The 18,248-nt window shown below is 36.7% G+C and overlaps 1 protein-coding gene across 12 annotated transcripts in view; it reads left to right on the plus strand.

Moving 5' to 3' along the window:
• Positions 1-18,248, plus strand: part of SOX5 (SRY-box transcription factor 5) — a 1,018,333-nt gene that overhangs the window by 967,634 nt on the left and 32,451 nt on the right. For all 12 annotated transcript variants that reach the window (XM_027771080.1, XM_027771084.1, XM_027771082.1 and 9 more), the window contains 2 exons: positions 4,020-4,197; positions 16,642-16,787. In XM_027771080.1, the coding sequence (XP_027626881.1) occupies positions 4,020-4,197; positions 16,642-16,787 (324 nt within the window). The remainder of the gene's footprint in view (positions 1-4,019; positions 4,198-16,641; positions 16,788-18,248) is intronic.

An 18,248-nucleotide genomic window follows, 5' to 3' on the forward strand; every position in this document is an offset into this window, starting at 1 on the left:
CACAGTTCGAGTCACAGATCTGATGGCTTGCTTTCTCACTTTCCCTCTCTCTCTCTCTGTGTCTCTCTCTCTGGTCAAATTAAAATAAATGAATGAATAAATAAGTAACTTTTAAAAATGCATCATTTTTCCAGTGATCCAACATTTCAAATGTTTTAATTGACAACCTCATTTTATAATTGGGCAAGTAATTAAAAAGAACTTGTTTTCCTCACTGCTTGATGAGGTATTTGATAGAAATGCTCTTTTTCAATGCATTTGTGATCTTGAAAATTACTTACAGTCTTCTATAGGTAAATTATTTACCATTTAAAAGTGTATATTTTATTTTTAAGAATAAGGGCTACTCATGCTTATTTTCAGATTTCTCCTACATAAGATATTGCACATTAAAAACAAAAAGGATGAAGTCTTACCTTCAGCATTTATTGCTCATATTCATAATTATAAGAATGCATGCCATAAATAGCCATGTCCTTTTTATAGAGTTTTCAAATTTTTATCTAGTCAAATGAAAAATAATAGAAAATGAAGAAGTACTGGGTTTTTTTGTATTCTTCATGAATAACAGGCATTAGGTATACTATTTCAGCAGTAAATTATTAAAAGAACCAAATTGTGAAATAATATCATATAATGGGTCAAAATTATTTATACTGTCACTAGCATAAGGATCAAGCATGTGAGCTCTTCTTAATATCTCATTAGCCTGGTCACACAATGGAAGAGGATGAAAGAACAATTTTGAATGACATTTATTTCAAGTTTGGAACTGTCAGCCTCTATTATGTCCGTGGAGCCTTATACTTTCTAGCTTTAAGACATCTTGCTGCCTTGAGTGAAGCAGAATATTAAAATCCCAGTGGTCTCTTGCTCTGATCAATACGTTCAGTAGTCATCTTTCAGCATGGGCGTGTAATAGTTCTTAGTGTTTAAAGCTAAGACATAGGACAAGTCACCCTATCAGCACCCACTCCATCTGCATCAACACCACCACTCGCCCTCTATACACACGCATACTCTGTTTCTCAGTGTTCATAAACCCTTCCTGATTCAACTCGGAATACATTCCTCCCTCTTTTCTTTTTATTTTTGGTACAATCAAGTGAAATAGTTACCATTAATTCTTCCAAATATTTCCCAAATTTTTTTTGTGAAAAATTTTTTGACACTATCAAAGGGAAATTCTATGCTGTTTATGACAGAAGCCGGGAATTTCACACAGAAGGTAGTAAACACATACAGCATTTGGTGGGGGAACCAGTGCCTGGAATAATTACAGCTGCATAGAAAGTAGTCAATAAAGCTCCTACCTGACAGGCTGTTTGGGTTTAATGGACAGGGGAAAGCTCTGGATCCTAATCGTTATTGCCCTACTCAATCTCAGCAGCATTTCTTTTGTTCTGCATATGCATGTTTTAATTTATTATTATTGCCATATGATATGTCCCAATTATATTTTAAAGGCTGAGATAATATTACATATTTTTTTCAAATGTTACCTTGTAGGCCAGCCCTATGTGCAAAGGTAAAGTTCAGTACAGTGGGAGCCAGTCCCCACATGGCCAACTGCAGTTTAAATCATGGTCCAAAAAGCTTGAAAAATACACCGAGCCTGTGCCCAGAATTTTGATGGGATGATGAAATGCTGGGGAAAGAATTGCAGTGTGACCACTTACTCACCTTTGGAGATTTTTTCCCCTCTCTCCCTCTGGCGAGTGGCCATGCCCTCTAGCAGTTAATCAAAATGTTAACTCATACTGAGGAAGCTGTTTAAAAGGTTTTGAAACCTAATAAGACTTTTTAAATAGCCTCCCATTATGTAAGGCAGTGGCTCTCAATTGTGGTGTGTATCAGAGTCACCTGGGAGTGCTTGTTAAAGCACAGGTTGTAGCCCCAGGTTTCTATGATGATAATTTGCATTCTAACATATTTCCAGGTGGTGCTGATAGTGTTAGTCATGGGGTCACATTCTGAGAATTATTCATACTTACATGTAATATGAGGTGTTAATATCCCATGATTTTTCTGATGACCCAATACAAAGACATGGTACTTCTGGGTATCTGCTAACCATGGCATCATATGTATGGATGATGGCTGAACAGCTCAATTAAATGTTTCAGACTGAGCAATCTAAGAACAATTTTGCCTCTATAGTTTTTCAGATGCTAAAGTAAGTTTATTAAAGTTACCTTCCCATATTATTTTACTTTCTACCAAGATGCTATGAATTAGTATACACTTGGTACAATGGCCAATAACTTATTATGTATATCACATAATACCAGAGTGCCAGTTTGAATTATCTCATGGATTTTAAAATAACTTTTTTCCCCTGAAACAACAAACAAAAAACGGAACTGAATAGATGATACAAGAGTAATTTTTCCTGGTCTGTTCAGTTTCAGAAGTACACCTAAAAACATAATTATCATTTAAGAATAATTAACGATTTAAAAATATAAACTTGAAATAGATGTCATATAGTATTTTACCAGTTTTGTAAACTTCCTTTTTTAGTAAATATATGCATAAAATTTATATATGTATTAATTAACATATGTTTCAGTTCACCAATTATATTGGATTAAAAATTGTTCTACTTTTAACCACTTATTCTGCTATTGGTAGATAATTTTATTTATTAATTAATGAAATAGTAGCTAAGTAGAAACTAAACTCTTATTCTACAATAATATCTATATAAAATCAGATGTAATGTGAATAATGATATATCAACAAGAAACACAAGATTTCAGTAGAGCACAGAAAAGAAATACAATAACTATCTTTTACGATAATATAAAAATAATGTAATGCTGATATTATTGAGTTTTTATAGAAACTTCAATGATTTACATATCTGTAAATGTTATGCATTAAATTGCATAAGGGCTAGTACAGAAAGGTATAAAATTGAGCTTAACCTATATTTTGACTTCTTAAAACATAGAGCAGAAGGTGGAAATCACTAACATACTGAACTGAACACATACAAATCTTCATACTGTATATAGTGTAAAATAAGGAACATCTTGGACCAGCAGTTAGCATAATGGCTATGTCGCTGGACTCCCATGTAGTCGACCGCGGTTTGAGTCACGGACGTGGTGGCTTAAACTCATGCCAGGTGCATGTGCGTGCATGCCCAAGATCCCAAGAGGAGAATGGAGGAGAAGGGATCGTGGTGTGGCCATCCTCCCTGGGGTGTTATTTCTCGCTTTCTGTCTCTCTGTCTCTCTCTCTGTCTTTCTGGCAAGTGCACGCACCCTATAGTAAAAAAAAAAAAAAAGAACATCTGGAAAACAAATACGGATTTTAAAAACATGATGTTGGTTAAGTATTTAGAACACTGTTGCATATAAATAATTAATAGCTAATTAATACATAATACAAAATGCTCATTTTATTTATTTTCAGATAATATTTAAAAGCGTTTCTGTGCAGTCTAGGAGAAAATATTATTTTCTAAGGGTCAGAAATTTTTATTTTTCTTTGTATTTTGTTTGGAGACCAATTATGATCAGAGGTACACAACTACTTAAGGCCTCCATCAAGGATGTTCCAGGTAGCCTAGCAAAATACCAGGATATAAAGATGCTTGAGATTCAGTCTATTATTGCAATACAAAATAAATAAATAAATAAATACATAAAATAAACAAAAAACCTACCTACATCATACTTTTATGTGAACTATGTTATCTCTCTCAATGAAAATGAATAGTGCAAAGAATAGCTTTTAAGAACATTTTTTCCAGGTTACATCAATTATGTTCTCTCTGTGGATAGTTGAGTGCACGTGTACTTTGTCTAATACAAAGTGTTTTGTAGTATATAGTTGAAAGTGACATTATATTGACAGCTAACGAAACACTGTGATGTTCCGAATAAATGTTGAGATCACTGATTGGTAGAGTACTTTGATGGGAAATGACAGGCTGTATACCTGTGTTTTTCTAGGCATTTTTGATCAGCCTTTCCTTATCACAGCTCATGTTCTAATGATCATTGCAGGATGAAGTGGCACAGCCACTGAACCTATCAGCTAAACCCAAGACCTCTGATGGCAAATCACCCACATCACCCACCTCTCCCCATATGCCAGCTCTGAGAATAAACAGTGGGGCAGGCCCCCTCAAAGCCTCTGTCCCAGCAGCATTAGCTAGTCCTTCAGCCAGAGTTAGCACAATAGGTAAGTTCTGTTTCTTTTGTTCTTGCTCATTTTCTGTTTATGGCAATTGAATGAAATCATCTTTAAATGGCACATCACAATTACCCTGTGCATGACTTGACTTCTATAGGAGAGTTTCAATTTAAAGAAGCACATAGGTTTGTTTTAAACATACAAATAAAATTTCTAACCGAAGCTTGTTATAGTGCCCCTCTGAAGATTGAATTTTATGGGTTATGTTAATACATGTAACTTAGATCCATAAGGTTTTATGAGAAAAAAGCATAAATTACTAGTAACGGCAGACAGTGGTTCAGAGTATTTTTGTTAGATAACTTGCCTTCTCCATTACTGATATTTATTTCCATTTTTTTGCAATGTGTACAAAATATATATAATGATTAAATGCATTCTGCCTAGATCAGCAATCAACCATTAGGATGTGGAGTTTGTTCCATTCAGTTCTCCTTGAGAATTGCTCAAACACAGCAATATATTACAAAGAGTAGATAGCTTCAGTTTCCACAATCGTAATTTCAGTAAACAAGTGATAGAAAATGCTTCTATAAGCTGACTTTAAAAATTCAATTATTTTTATTTTAGTGCACATGCACTAGACTGTAAATATTTCAGCCCCCCATTTATTGATATATTTATTACTTGTATAAAGTGTAAGGAAGTTAGCACAGTCCAACTCTAAAGGGGCTCATTGTTTAGTTAAGGAAAAGTCATCTGTTGAATAGTACAAGTCAGAGCACTCCTACAGTCAGAGAGCAGATACTGTGATATTTTATTGTGAAAGGATCAAGGAAGACTAATTTGGAGAAAGCCTAATTCAAACTAAGCCTTGAAGGAAAGATAAATTCCTAGGTATTCTAGGGGAAAAAAAAAAGTAAAAGTGTATATTTTTGGGAAATGCATTGATTTGCCTAGAGCATAGGATGAGTATGTATTGGAAAATGACTGTACCCCAAACTGTAAAGGTTGGGTAAAATCTGATTGAGTGTTACCTCAAGGAATTTTCACTTTTTCTCCAGACAACAACATAATCAGAATTTTAAGAAGAGTATTGGTAGAAGAAAGATATTGGAGTTAGGGAAACTTTATTTTAGTGTAGGAAAAGCGTAAGTTATAGGAACTAGAAATAAGCAGTGGTAAATCAATGGAGAGAATATATCAGAAAGCTGTTATTAAAGGAGAATTGTCATAATTTGTCCACAATAGAATGGACCTGGTAAGGGTCAAGCTGGAGACACAGGAGTCTAGAAGTTTGACTTTATAACATGAAAAAGATTATACCTCCATTAATTGTGAAAGAGATTACAAGCAGATTTGGGGACAAGGCATAGATGTAAAAATTTAATATTATGTTGAATTTGAAATACAAAGGACTATTTAGGTAGATGCTCAGGAGAAAACCATGAACATAAGTTTGAGTCATAAAAGGGTTGCTAGAATTTTACATATGGAAAGTATTACTTGATGAGGATGTTGAAGTCAGGAGAGCAAGCATATCCACCAAAAAAATAATGTATCTGGTTAGAAGAGAAATGGGATAAAGAATCATGGGTACAATCTATTGTGTTAGTTGTCTATTATTGCATAAAATTTGACCCTAAAATTTGGCAGTGTAAAACAACCAGCACATATTATATCACAATTTCTAGGGGTCATCTTAACTGTTTAGGTCTAGTTTAGGATCTCACATATGATGATGGTCAAGATGTCCAGAGCTGCTGTCTTCTATAGACTTCACTGGGGAAGGATGATCCATTTCCAAGGTTACATGGCTGTTTGCTGGAGATCTCAGTTCTTTGCCACATGAGTCTGTCTGACCAGCTGTTTACAGTTTGGCAGCTGACCTTGCCCAGAGAAGGAGCACAGAGACTGCCACAGTGCCTTTTTTTTTTTTTTCCTGCCAACGGGGGCCGTGGGTTATGATCCATTTCCAAGGTTACATGGCTGTTTGCTGGAGATCTCAGTTCTTTGCCACATGAGTCTGTCTGACCAGCTGTTTACAGTTTGGCAGCTGACCTTGCCCAGAGAAGGAGCACAGAGACTGCCACAGTGCCTTTTTTTTTTTTCCTGCCAGAGGATGCATGTGCTTACTAGACAGAGAGAGAGAGAGAGAGAGAGAGAGAGAGAGAGAGAGAGAGAGAGAGAGAAAGGAAGAAGGGAAGGAAGGAAGGAAGGAAGGAAGAGAGAAAGTACCCCCTTCCCATGGGGAATGGTCATACCAGAGTCCTTTCTCCATTTCTCACTCCTTTCAGGATTCTGGGCACTCACATGTGCCTAGCATGCTTCTCAGGCCTACAGTCTGGGACTCAGACAATGCAGTAAGCTATTTGGGAACCAACGACCTTAACCACTATACTATGAGCTAGCCCCACAGTGCCTTATATGACCTGTTCTCTAGAGTCACACACAGTAGTTCTGCTTGACTCTGTTCATTATAGGAGAATAACTGGGTCCAGTCCAATTCAAGGAAGAGGAATTAGCTCCAGTTCTTGAAGGAAAGAATATCAAAGTATCTTTGGTCAAATCTTAGAACCACCACACTTTTTAAGATAGAAATAACTGATGAAGGGTGAGTGTCTTAGAATAAAAATTAAGATAGGGCAAGGTTATATTGGTCTCAGAAAACTGAAAGTTACAATAAAAAGAGGCATTTTAATGGTATATTCTGCAGGAAAGTTATAGAAAAGAAAAGGTTTAGGATTTAGTCAAAGTTCATGGGTTAGTGGAAACTGACAGATAAATTTCAGTAGACTGGTTTTAACAGGGATAGCTCCTGGCCCAAGTGGTTAAGGCAGCTGGATCCCATGTGGCCAACCACTCAGTTCAAGTCCTGGACCATTTGGCTTGAGCAAAATGCCAAACAAGTGTACACACATGCCCAAAATCCAAAAGGAAGGAGAGATGGAGGAGAAGGGCTGGATCCCAGGTGGCCAACCACTCAGTTCAAGTCCTGCACCAGTGGTTTGATCAAAATGCCAAACAAGTGTACACGCATGCCCAAAATCCAAAAGGAGGGAGAGATGGAGGAGAAGGGATTGCAGCATAACCATCCCTCATGGGGAATGCTTTCTCACTTTCTTTCTCTCTTTCTTTCCCTGTTCCTTCCTCTTTCCTGTGAGCACATGTGCCATCTGATGAATTTAAAAAAAAAAAAAAACGATTTGAACAGATGTTAAATGACAAATATTTGAAAAATGAGGAAAAAAACTGCAGTTGAAGTTGATATAGACTAATATTTTTGTAAGTGTGGTGTTGAAAAGTGTTTATAGTTTAAGAAGATTGAGTAGAGACAGATTTTAGAACAGAGATACATAGTCCTCAGGGGGAAGACGAAGAGTTGTAGAGACGTAGCGATGTGAAAGAGTGCAAGGGCGACAGTATAACAGCAAGCAATGACGAGAGTGGATTAGCCTTGGAAAGAAGGAAAGCTCCTGCTTTTTTTTGAAGCTGAAGGAAATGAAGGGCGAAATGGGAAAGGTCCAGAGATACTGTGTAACAGACAGAAAACTGAAGGTTAGTACTTCACGTACTTTAATCTCCACAATGTAGCATGCAAGATTATTTTCTGCGAGTAATTTAGTCTGGGGTCAATGGCATAGCAGTGAGTGAAACCGAAATTTTGAGAAGTTTGCTAAAGGGTTGGGAAACATATCTGCTTTTGTATCATTATGGTCTAGCTCTCAGTTACTCTGCTCAGCAGCCTACGTGAATATCAAGGTTAGTTTGATTTTATGGAGTAGATGTGTAAGAAAAAGCATATTTTATTTGACAGGAATGACTCACTTTCATAAAATACAGGAAGGCTCATAATATTACACTGTTGGTATGTGAGCTACCTTTATAATGCTACTAAAATATTTAATTAACAGAATAACTAATATTTTTGCATTTTTGTCATTTATGGATATTTCTACTTCAACATTCCTGAGGATTCAGTATGGCAAAGTACTTTAGAAAAGACAAGAATGTATCTAATGGCATTTATCATATGACTTTTTCCCCTACTAAAACATCTCTTATTTTTTTTTCCTGAAAAGTCCCTTCAACACATATACATCCCTCATATTTTCCAAGGATTTTAGGCCACTCCAATTTACTTTTCTCTTTTCAACAAATGCAGATGTTGAAAGCTGAAACTGTAATGAGTAATAATGTAGTTGGATAAAAGCAGTGAGGATTAATGGTGTTGTAAAGGTCACCCCTGAAAGAAGAATTATTGTGTTATGCCATTAATAAACCATGGAAAACTGTGGACCAAAAGATAACTTAAGTTATCATTAATGACATGGGGCTCTTTGCTATATATCTATTAGCTACAAATATAAAAACTGACTTTTTGAGGTTGGTGACTAATAATACAGTGTATTCTATAAGAATGCTTTTGATACGGTACGCAAATGATAGTGCCAAAGAAAGGTGATCCTTAAAAGGCATGAATAGTTCAGAGAAATGAGGGATAATTTTAGAATCTTTTGACCAGGACTTATTGACCTTTTCAACCTATGCTGTACATAGGTATAACACTTTTAACTTTCTTTTCAGAGCATTTTTTTTTCATCTATTTTGTCACTATAGTTATTCTAGAATTATTGACCCTTAACTAGATTAGATATTTAAACAATTCAGTCTAAACCTGTTATTTTGCGGATCAGGTACAGAAGCCTAAAGGAGCTAACACATACCTAGGGATTTGAAGTAACTTCCTATCAGTGTTTAGGCTTGATTCTATGTGTATTCTGTTTTGATTTTAAGGAAACGAATGTAGGAAATAACTTAGTAACTTGTCTAAACTCATAGTCAGTGGAAATCAAGGCTATGTAACCATAGCCTCCAGTTTGACTTTCTCTTTTTGGGGGAGGGGGGGGCGAAGCTTCTGCTGTAGGGCATGTGTGCTTGCCAGAAAGATAGCGAGAGACAGAGAGACAGAAAGTGAGAAATCACCCCCCAGAGAGGATGGCCACGCTACGATTCCTTCTCCTCCATTCTTCCCCAGGGATCTTGGGCACACACGCACATGTGCCTGGCGTGAGTTTAAGCTACTGAGTCCAGGACTTGAACCGTAGTCCAGAGACATTACCATGGGAGTCCAGAGACATTGCCATTATATCAACTGCTGATCCCTTGGCTTTCTTTTTAACTGTTGCCTATTGGTAGCTTCTTTGCATTAGAGTTCTTCCTGGTCATTTATCCTGGATAAATGCATCCATCCAGCTAAAACAAATTAAATACCTTCTCTAGGCTGCCCATTTTACTAACTCTGGAAGACAAGCAAGTGGAAGTCATAGAGAAGACTTTAGGTGCCTACAGTTCTTGCTCTAGCATAACTTTGAAAGATAATGCAGTGTATCTTACCTTTCATTAGTCAGAGGCACATGAAAGTACAGCTGAACCCAAGCAATTGAGTACATACATGTGGTAGTACTTTACATTGACCAAATTAAGTGAAGGTTAATAATTTAAAGTTTATGCATTGGGTACATTATTTCTGTAAGTTGCTTTCATCAGCTTACTTTTTTTTTTTTAAGGTTTTTGCAATAGAGTACATACACTAGCTGGAGACAGAGACAATGAGAGGAAAAATGAGAAATTACCTCCCCGGCGGGGGCGGGGGGGGATGACCACACTGCAGTCCCTTCTTCTCCTTTCTCCTCTCAGGATTTTGAACATGCACGCAAAGGTAGCATGATTTTCAAGCTGCTGCATCTGGGACTTGAACTGCAGTCAGCCATGTGGGAGTCCAGTACCTTAACCGCTGTGCCATCTGCTAGCTCTCAGTTTACATTTTTAGTGAAAAAAACCTCTAGAATTTTTTTTAATTTTGAGAATATTTTATTTTATTTATTATTATTTTTTAAATCTCCCTATGATGGTTTTAATTAGAAAAACTTATATGATACATGAGTATGTAAATGAAAGAGACCACAGTATTTCATATAAAGCCACTGGATTATCAGAAGTTAAGGGGCCTCATTCTACCTTATCTGGCAATTAACATTCAGATAGCACTTTACAATTTACAAATTGCTGTAATAGTCATTCCTAATTCTTGTGATCTTTCACAGACAAAGAAGTAACTACATATCAGGGTGCCAATAATTTAGTGATAAGTGAGCTCAAAAATAAAAAGGTTAATATTCACTGAAAATCACATGAAACACATTATGTGCTTACTTTTATTCATATCTAAAAAGTTCTACATAAAGTAAATATGTAGTAAATAGGAATTTGTATTGCCTTGATAAGCATCTGTTAAATATGTGAATTATAAGAAATCTGTGCCAAACAGTACAGGCTTCCTTTGATATGAAAAAAAAAAAAGAGAATCAATGAACTTAGAATTAAAAAGGCAGATATATTCAGTTTAGAAATATGCATTTATTCCTTCAGCAGATTCTGCTATGGGCCAAAGAATAAAAGCTTGAAAGAAAAAAAATGTCCTCAAGTAGTCGATAGATTGATGTGAGAAACAAACTTAAAAAATGCAAGACAATGTGACAGTAAAAGCATTTACAAGGTTTCAAAGGAGGATGTAAATGGGAAGTACTAATCTTGCCAAGGAGCGTGTCTGAGGTATGTCAGAAAAGTCCTCACAGAAGGACTAACATTTGAATAAATTTTCAGACACACCAGAAAGAGAGAGCATTTCATCCAAAAAGCTTGAGATACAGGAGTGGGGTGGGGAGGTGAAAGGAAGAAGGCCTGTCCTTGGATCAGGGAAAGTCCTGTGCATTTTAAGACTGGCAGCAGGAAGGAGTGGAGGAGGATAGGCAGAGTGATATCATGAAGAGACGTTTAGGCTATGTTAAAGTGTTTGGAACTTATCCCAGAATGATGTCTTCTAAAAGAACATTGAAGAGTTTAGAAAGTCCCAGCGTATGTGGGAAAGGCTGCATACTCTTTATTATCTTTTGAGGATTCACAATGTACATTCACATAGTCAAAATTTTGAAAATTGCTGCAACGATGAAAGTTTTTCGCTTTATTTTGGTATTTCCTCCAACTATTTGACCATAGAATTGTTTATTCACAGACTGTTACATAGACTGCCATTTGATGAATGGTTTTTTAATCAGTAGGGTACGAAGAGATGGGTTTTTAAACAAGGATTTTGATATGATCTAAGATTTATTTTATTTACTTACTTATTTAGGAACTTTTATCAGGAAGTGGAGTAGGTAGGAGATGGATCAAGGAGTGTAAACTTAGGATAAGAGACTAGTTAGGAGGTGAAGGCAATAGCCCAATAACAAGATATGAGGTAGCTTTAAAAAAAAACAGGTACCACTGAGTTACAGGAACAAATGCGAGAGCTAATGAGGAGGTATAACTATCAGGGACTAGTTTAGTCTGTTTGACATACAGGAGATGTTTGAGATGACTCAGGTAGTGGAGGTGATATCTGAGGTGACCAGATAGCAACTGGCAAAGGTGGAGCATACAGGGCTCCTACTGCGGCATTGGAAGATGAATTCTGAGGAGATGTGCTACATTTCACATCTTCATGGGGATATTCAAACACAGAAGCTTAGGAAACAGATGTGTGTCTGGAATAGGAAAGGCCTTGAGGTAGGCAATCATTATTTTATAGTACTTGGGATTGCCTGCCAACCCAGAGGGACACATTTAAGGCCAAGATGACATGTTGGCTTCCTAAGGTTGCCACAACAAATGGCCATGAACTGTCTAAAACAGAAACATTCTCTCTATTCAGGGAGATAGAAGCCCCAAGTCCAGGTGTTGCCAAAGTTGGTCACTTTCAGAGGCTCGCAGGGAGAACCTGTTCTGTGCCTCTCATGTGATCCTACTACTGCTGGCAGTCCTTGGCAGGCTTTGCTTAGCCTCAGTTTTGTTCCTATACTCACCTGGCTCTCTCCCTTCTCCCCACTTTCTCTTAGTAGCATAGCAGTCATTGAATTTAGGGTAATCTCACTTCAAGATTTTTAACTTAATTATATCTTCAAATACTCTATTTTCAAATAAGGTTACATGCAGACCACAGATACTGGAAGTTAGAACTTGGATATATTGTTTTTGGGGACATAGTTCAACTCATTACAGTTGGTTTTCTTAATTTCTTTTTTTCCTTATATAGAAACCATTACTAATTCTTTCTCTTTAGAGCTTGATTTCCTCTAAAATTGGACTTTGCCACTTATCTCTTATTTCTGCTCATGAAAATATATAGAAGAGGTCTTCTTTTTTGAACAAGAATTTGCAAACATTTTTGGTACATGTTAAGAAACACAGGCATAAAAATCAAATTGCAATGAATTTAACAAGTTTAAAAAAATCAAACACATTTCTTATGCTAATGATTCTTAACAGCATTCTCCAATTCTCATTTGAGAATATTAACTGAAAGCCATATTGGCCTTTGCCCTTCATTTTTCTCCTAAGTTGAGGCTGATAAAAACCTTTCCTACATGAGTACCTACCTTCTGATTCTGCCTTGATGCAATTGCTTCCTATATTTATAATGAAGGCAGAATAAAATATATCAACTGACCATTTGGGTGATAGGCTGTCACCCATTTCACTGAAACTCTGTACTGACCAAGAAATGATATCCTGTAATAGTCAAGGCAATGTAACGAGAATGTTAAGGGTGAGCACGTAGGGAAAACAGAGAAAGGAAAAGCAAAGAATTAGCATTTTTCCTGCTTCCTCAGATGCCCAGTGCTCTTTCTGCTTCCCCATGTGTTATTTCACTTAATTCTGCCATCAACCTTACATTCAATGTACAGTCCAGGGAAGTGGAAACTTAAGGAGACGAAGTGTTATAATTTGTCAAATATCACACTTTCCAAGAAGTAGGATTCCAGATCCATCTGAATCCAATTAGTAAATTCTACTTATTTTACTAGACTACTTTGTAAATGAAGTAACAATGACTGAACAACTTTATAGGACCATTTATTGTAAGACTGTATTAAGTCACTTTATCTTGACAACATTTATGTTATTCTGTTGAGTGTTATCCCAATTTTACCAATGTGACCATTGAGACTTAGAAAGATAAAGCAAGTTGTACAATTTATATAGCTAGTGAGTGTCAAGGCTACAATTTTAATTCAGGCTTACCCAACTCCAAAACATACTTTTTCTGAAGATAGGAAATTTGGATCTCAATCTAAGGAACAGGTGAAAAAAAGACCCCAGGCAAAGATAGGAGATTTAAGAGGCAGTGAGGAAATGGGAAATGTTCTGCTGAGAAACAAGGAAGGAGGGGTTTCAGCGGGAGGATGGCCAGTGTTGTTCTTCCTCAAGGCATCACAAATGTCCTTTGAATTTGGCAAATAAAAGATCAAGGGAAACGGAAACAAAACTGTAGTGTGAATTTGGAGAATGAGGAGAGGGGATGAGAGATTATGAAATAAGGCATCATTAAGAAGCTTGACTTAGAGGGGAAAAGAAGAGATGGGTTGAAAAGAGAGGGTAAAACAAATGAAACAAGGATTATTTACTGGTCTTGGGAGAAGAGAGACTTAAATTGAGGTGATGGAGATAACAAAGAAGATCAGATAAATAATGTAAATGAAAGAGAGGAGGCATAGGAATCTAGAGCATATATGTTTAGGGGATTTGCTTTGATTGAAAAGAGGGGCATTGTTTTCACTAAAACAGGAGGGGGAATGGACACCAATGAGGATAGATACTAAGCTAGCAGGACGAAGGAGAGTAAGGGGCAAGAAGATGAGAAACCTTCCTGCCCTTTACAAAATTAGAGGCAAGACATTTGCTAAGAAGGAGGGAGTCAGTAGGGGTGGGATTTGGTGACCTAATATAAAGAACCAGTCAGCAATCCTATTAATATTGAATGTTATCATGTGTAATGGCATGATTTATGATTTTAAATAGCAGAGGCCATATTAAAGTGAAATATAGCATTCCCACAAGCTCAGGAATCTCTAAAAGCAAGAATGTTTATTTAAAAGTGATCACCTATTTCAACCTGCATATGATCACACACTCCAAATTGTAAATAGCCATTGGAGAACATTGGTGTATCAGTTATTCACCAGATAATCATTCATATTCCTCTTGCATCTATGATAATTGTTTTTCCTACAACGATGTTATCTTGGCAGCCCCTAAACAGCATAAAGAATGTATCCTTTTATTCAGTGCCATGTACTAAGCCATTTTGAATGTATTTGTGTTGTGTACAAGCAAACTACACTGAGGAGGAGCTAAACGGACTGCTGAAATGCATGCTGCCAGGTCATATGAACCAAGGGTAAGGGGATAGAAAAATCAGGCGGATCTTCTTAAGATCTTGCTAAATCCATATATACTAAGACCACCACTGTCATATAAAAGCTGTATTTCTTTCTAGAAAAATATTGTTCATTAGCAGAATAAGTTCAGAAATAATATAAGAACAAAGTCAGGAGGTTGAGTATAATCTAAGGTTATATACAACCACTTTTTAAAATAGTAAGTTCAGTTTGTTTATTGCTTTGATGAGAGAGACAGAGACAAAGAAATAAGATCGACATCCCCAATGGAGTTTTCACTCCACAATCCATTCCCAGCCTCCGCTGGCCTGCACCACAGACGCATGCGCACCAGTGTGTACAGGGAGGCCTCAGTAAGTGAACCTGAGTCTGCCCATGCAGGTCCAACATCACAGTACTTCCTTACTGCTGCATCACGTCTGACCTCTTAACCATTTTTTGTAGCATATATTAACCCTAAGGATCTGTCCTAGATCTAAATAGTTGTTTTCAATTCATAGGATGTCTCTAATGGGCAAGGATGTTTTGTTCTTTGAATAAGAGCCATTAAATGAGCTCTGAAACGCAAAATATGTAAGAGTCCTCAAGGTTCCCTTTTCTGTCACCTGCAGTGAAACTTCTCTCTCTGCCTTGAACAGCTCAGAGGACCAGGTCTAGTCTCTGCATAGTAAGGGGAGAAAAGGAACAGATCACGTAGAAACCCTCCGGCACCAAAGCACTGCACTAATCCGACATCGGTTTCTTCAATAGAAATATTTAAGCAGGAAAAAAATATTCTGTGTTTTTTTGGCAATCAGCAGATCAGATAGAAGAGTCTAGCAATACAGTGAGGATGTGTAATCTGACGTGATTAGACAAGGCTCTTTAGTACCAGAACATTCATAATTGAGACAAAGAAAGAGTATTAATAACACTTTCCTAACACGGCAGTTAGCCATTTTATATTTCCTTTCTTTAATCTTAGTGTTTTTCAACAAATCATGGGATTTAATAGCGTGTTTTGGCAGATTAGAGGATTTATGGCCCAGATGTTTTTTGTTCTAAAAATGGATTAGGGTGTAAAGTTTGCTGGAATCCATGGAACATGTTGAGGCAAGCCGGTCATTTTATGTGTGATTAGTGCCTGCCTTCTGTCTCACAGTCCCTCCATCTGTCACAATTCACCAATGGATCTGGTTAGATTTAGCCTCATGTCACAAACAAGTCCCTTTTCTGGGCAATTTCATATTACAGATTCATTTTATGCCATTTTATGGCCTAGTTAAAAGATAGAATCGATAAGATATTAGCTTTCTTTTAAATATTTGCAAAACAGACGTCCCCATTAGTATTCTGTCCTAAGATCATGCAGATCATCATAGTAATGTGCATCAAATAAGTAAATGACCAGTGTACACATTACAGTAAAGTTAAAAATCACTTTTGCTTCTTGTCCCTGTTTCCCTTTGAAATAAATATTTTTACTAACTTAGGGTTTTTGGGCTGCAAACACAAGCTGGTCATTTGACTCTCTTATTAATAGTGTGAATTAAGTGTCACTACAGTCAACAGTGGTCACAATTTCTTATCAAACAATTACAGGTACTTGGTTACATTCTGTGCTGGAAATTTAGCCTCTTAACTAGTGTTAAGTCTGTATCCATAGAAAACCTCTGCCACCTGTGGTTCGTTTCATCATAAATAGATTTTGGGGAAAATACTCTTCTTTCAATCAGTTAATAATGTTGTATTTCTTCTGCACATAACAAATCTAGTAGTGCTATATATGAACCCTAAATTGACCTTTCTAATACTATGAAATTCAATCATCATAACCATCATTATCAGTGCCTATGTCCTATGGTAACATTCAAATGTCCCTTGCATGAAAAATAACAAACATAGGTTTTATTTTTCAGTACAAGATGTTCAGATAGCTAGAAATTTACTTAAAAATTATAGTTTAAACTCCCTTCTGAGTATCTAGAAACAACCATATTTCATCTAAATGTTATGTTTTTATTACAGATGTTTGGAAACATGTTTTTGAATGACTGTGTTAATCAGCCATCATCAAAAGTTCACTCCCTCATTTTAGAAAATTCCATGGAAAAATTATTATATGCCAGGCATTAGCCATTACTCAGAGAAAGGAGTGGTTTCTGTGGTTCAAAGGTAGCTTCTCTGTGCATTTGTGCAAAACATAACCTGTCATCTGTCTTATTTCCAGGCTATTTAAATGACCACGATGCTGTCACCAAGGCAATCCAAGAAGCTCGGCAGATGAAGGAGCAACTTCGGCGGGAACAGCAGGTGCTTGATGGCAAGGTGGCTGTTGTGAATAGTCTAGGTCTCAATAACTGCCGGACAGAAAAGGTTAGTTTATAAAATAATGTACTTTCCAGAAATGCTTAAGGTGCCTGAATGCTTTTGTGAAAACCTTTTCATCTTCTTACCATCCTCAGAAGGATGATTCTCTTCCTTCTTCCTTCCATCAATACAGTAGCTCTCATGCCCATCTTAATCAAAGCCATCTGGAAATGGGAAGAGTTATAATTCTCTTTATCCATCTCCAAACCTTATTGACAATAAATATCCCCTTTTATGCCACCAGTTTTATATTAAAACGAAATGGCATTTGAAATATCTGAGTCTGAGTGAAAGTTTTGCCTTACAGAGATGCTTAACTTGTATTTGGGGATGAGCTGGATTTGAAAATGCTGAATCTTCTTTAATCAGCATAAGCTTGGATGATACCCATGCTCATATTCTAAGTATTTAGGATCCTGAGCTTGTCATAATGTGTTTCCAATGCAAAGTACTGTCAAGTGCTAGGTGACTGCATGACTGGAAAACTCAAAATTATCACAAAACAAAGGTGCTTGTAAAAACTTTGACGTTCTTATACTTAAAGCAGTGAAACTTCTGAATTTGTCTGACATATAATGATTTCAGGCTCTATTGTCTAAGTATGCATTGTATTTTATCCAAAAAATATGTTGTAAGTTATTATAGAAATCTCAGCATGATGTACTTCTTTTGGTGATATTTCATACAGTTCGAATTGAAATGTCAGTGTTCCCAAATTCCTTCTTTGTAATTCTGCAGATAAATAAGATACTGTTGATAAGAGGAAAAATGATCAGCTACTTAGCAATATCTTGAAAAGTAATCATTATGAAAGGCTGATGAGTCAAGCAGAATTGTCCAGAAACAAGCAGGCTTCCAGTTTGGACAGCTTTGTGGTTTCCCAGGTTTTACATGGAATTTGGTATCATCAGCACTAAGAAGCTAGCTTCTGTATGGTGAAGGTGACGTGTATGGAGATCCTGTCACAAGTGCTTTTTCTCTGGTCCTCCCATGGGCAAAAATTTCCGATGGAGAAATGCTTTCTATTCTATTCTGTCACCAGAGGGGAGAGCAAAGCAGGGGTCAGTATCCCATCCCTCGCGGTCTTCCAACATAAGAAGTGCGACATTGGTGCAGTGAGAAGGGCACAACATTTTTATAGCTGAGCACCAGAAGGGAAGGGGGAGAGCAAAGTGACAGCTCTAAGAAGGACTGATAGCAAGCATAAAGGAATTTATATTCAAATATTTAAACATTCTTGAAAGGATGCTTGAACAGAAATTCCTTTTCTCTGCTCCCCATGTAGAAATGAGTTTAACACTCAGCCAGATGCTAATGCAAAGTGACTCAAGCTATTCCTTGCAAGCATAGCTAAATTGCCGTTATTTGTTAAGCGCATTGAATTCAGCTGTGGATACAGCAGTTGGTTGCATTCAGCAAGCATCTGTACCCTTTTTTTTTTTTTTTTTTTTTTTTAATCCTCCCAAG

This window comes from Tupaia chinensis, unplaced genomic scaffold (assembly GCF_000334495.1).
Source record: "Tupaia chinensis unplaced genomic scaffold, TupChi_1.0 Scaffold000028_1, whole genome shotgun sequence".
NCBI lineage: Eukaryota > Metazoa > Chordata > Mammalia > Scandentia > Tupaiidae > Tupaia > Tupaia belangeri.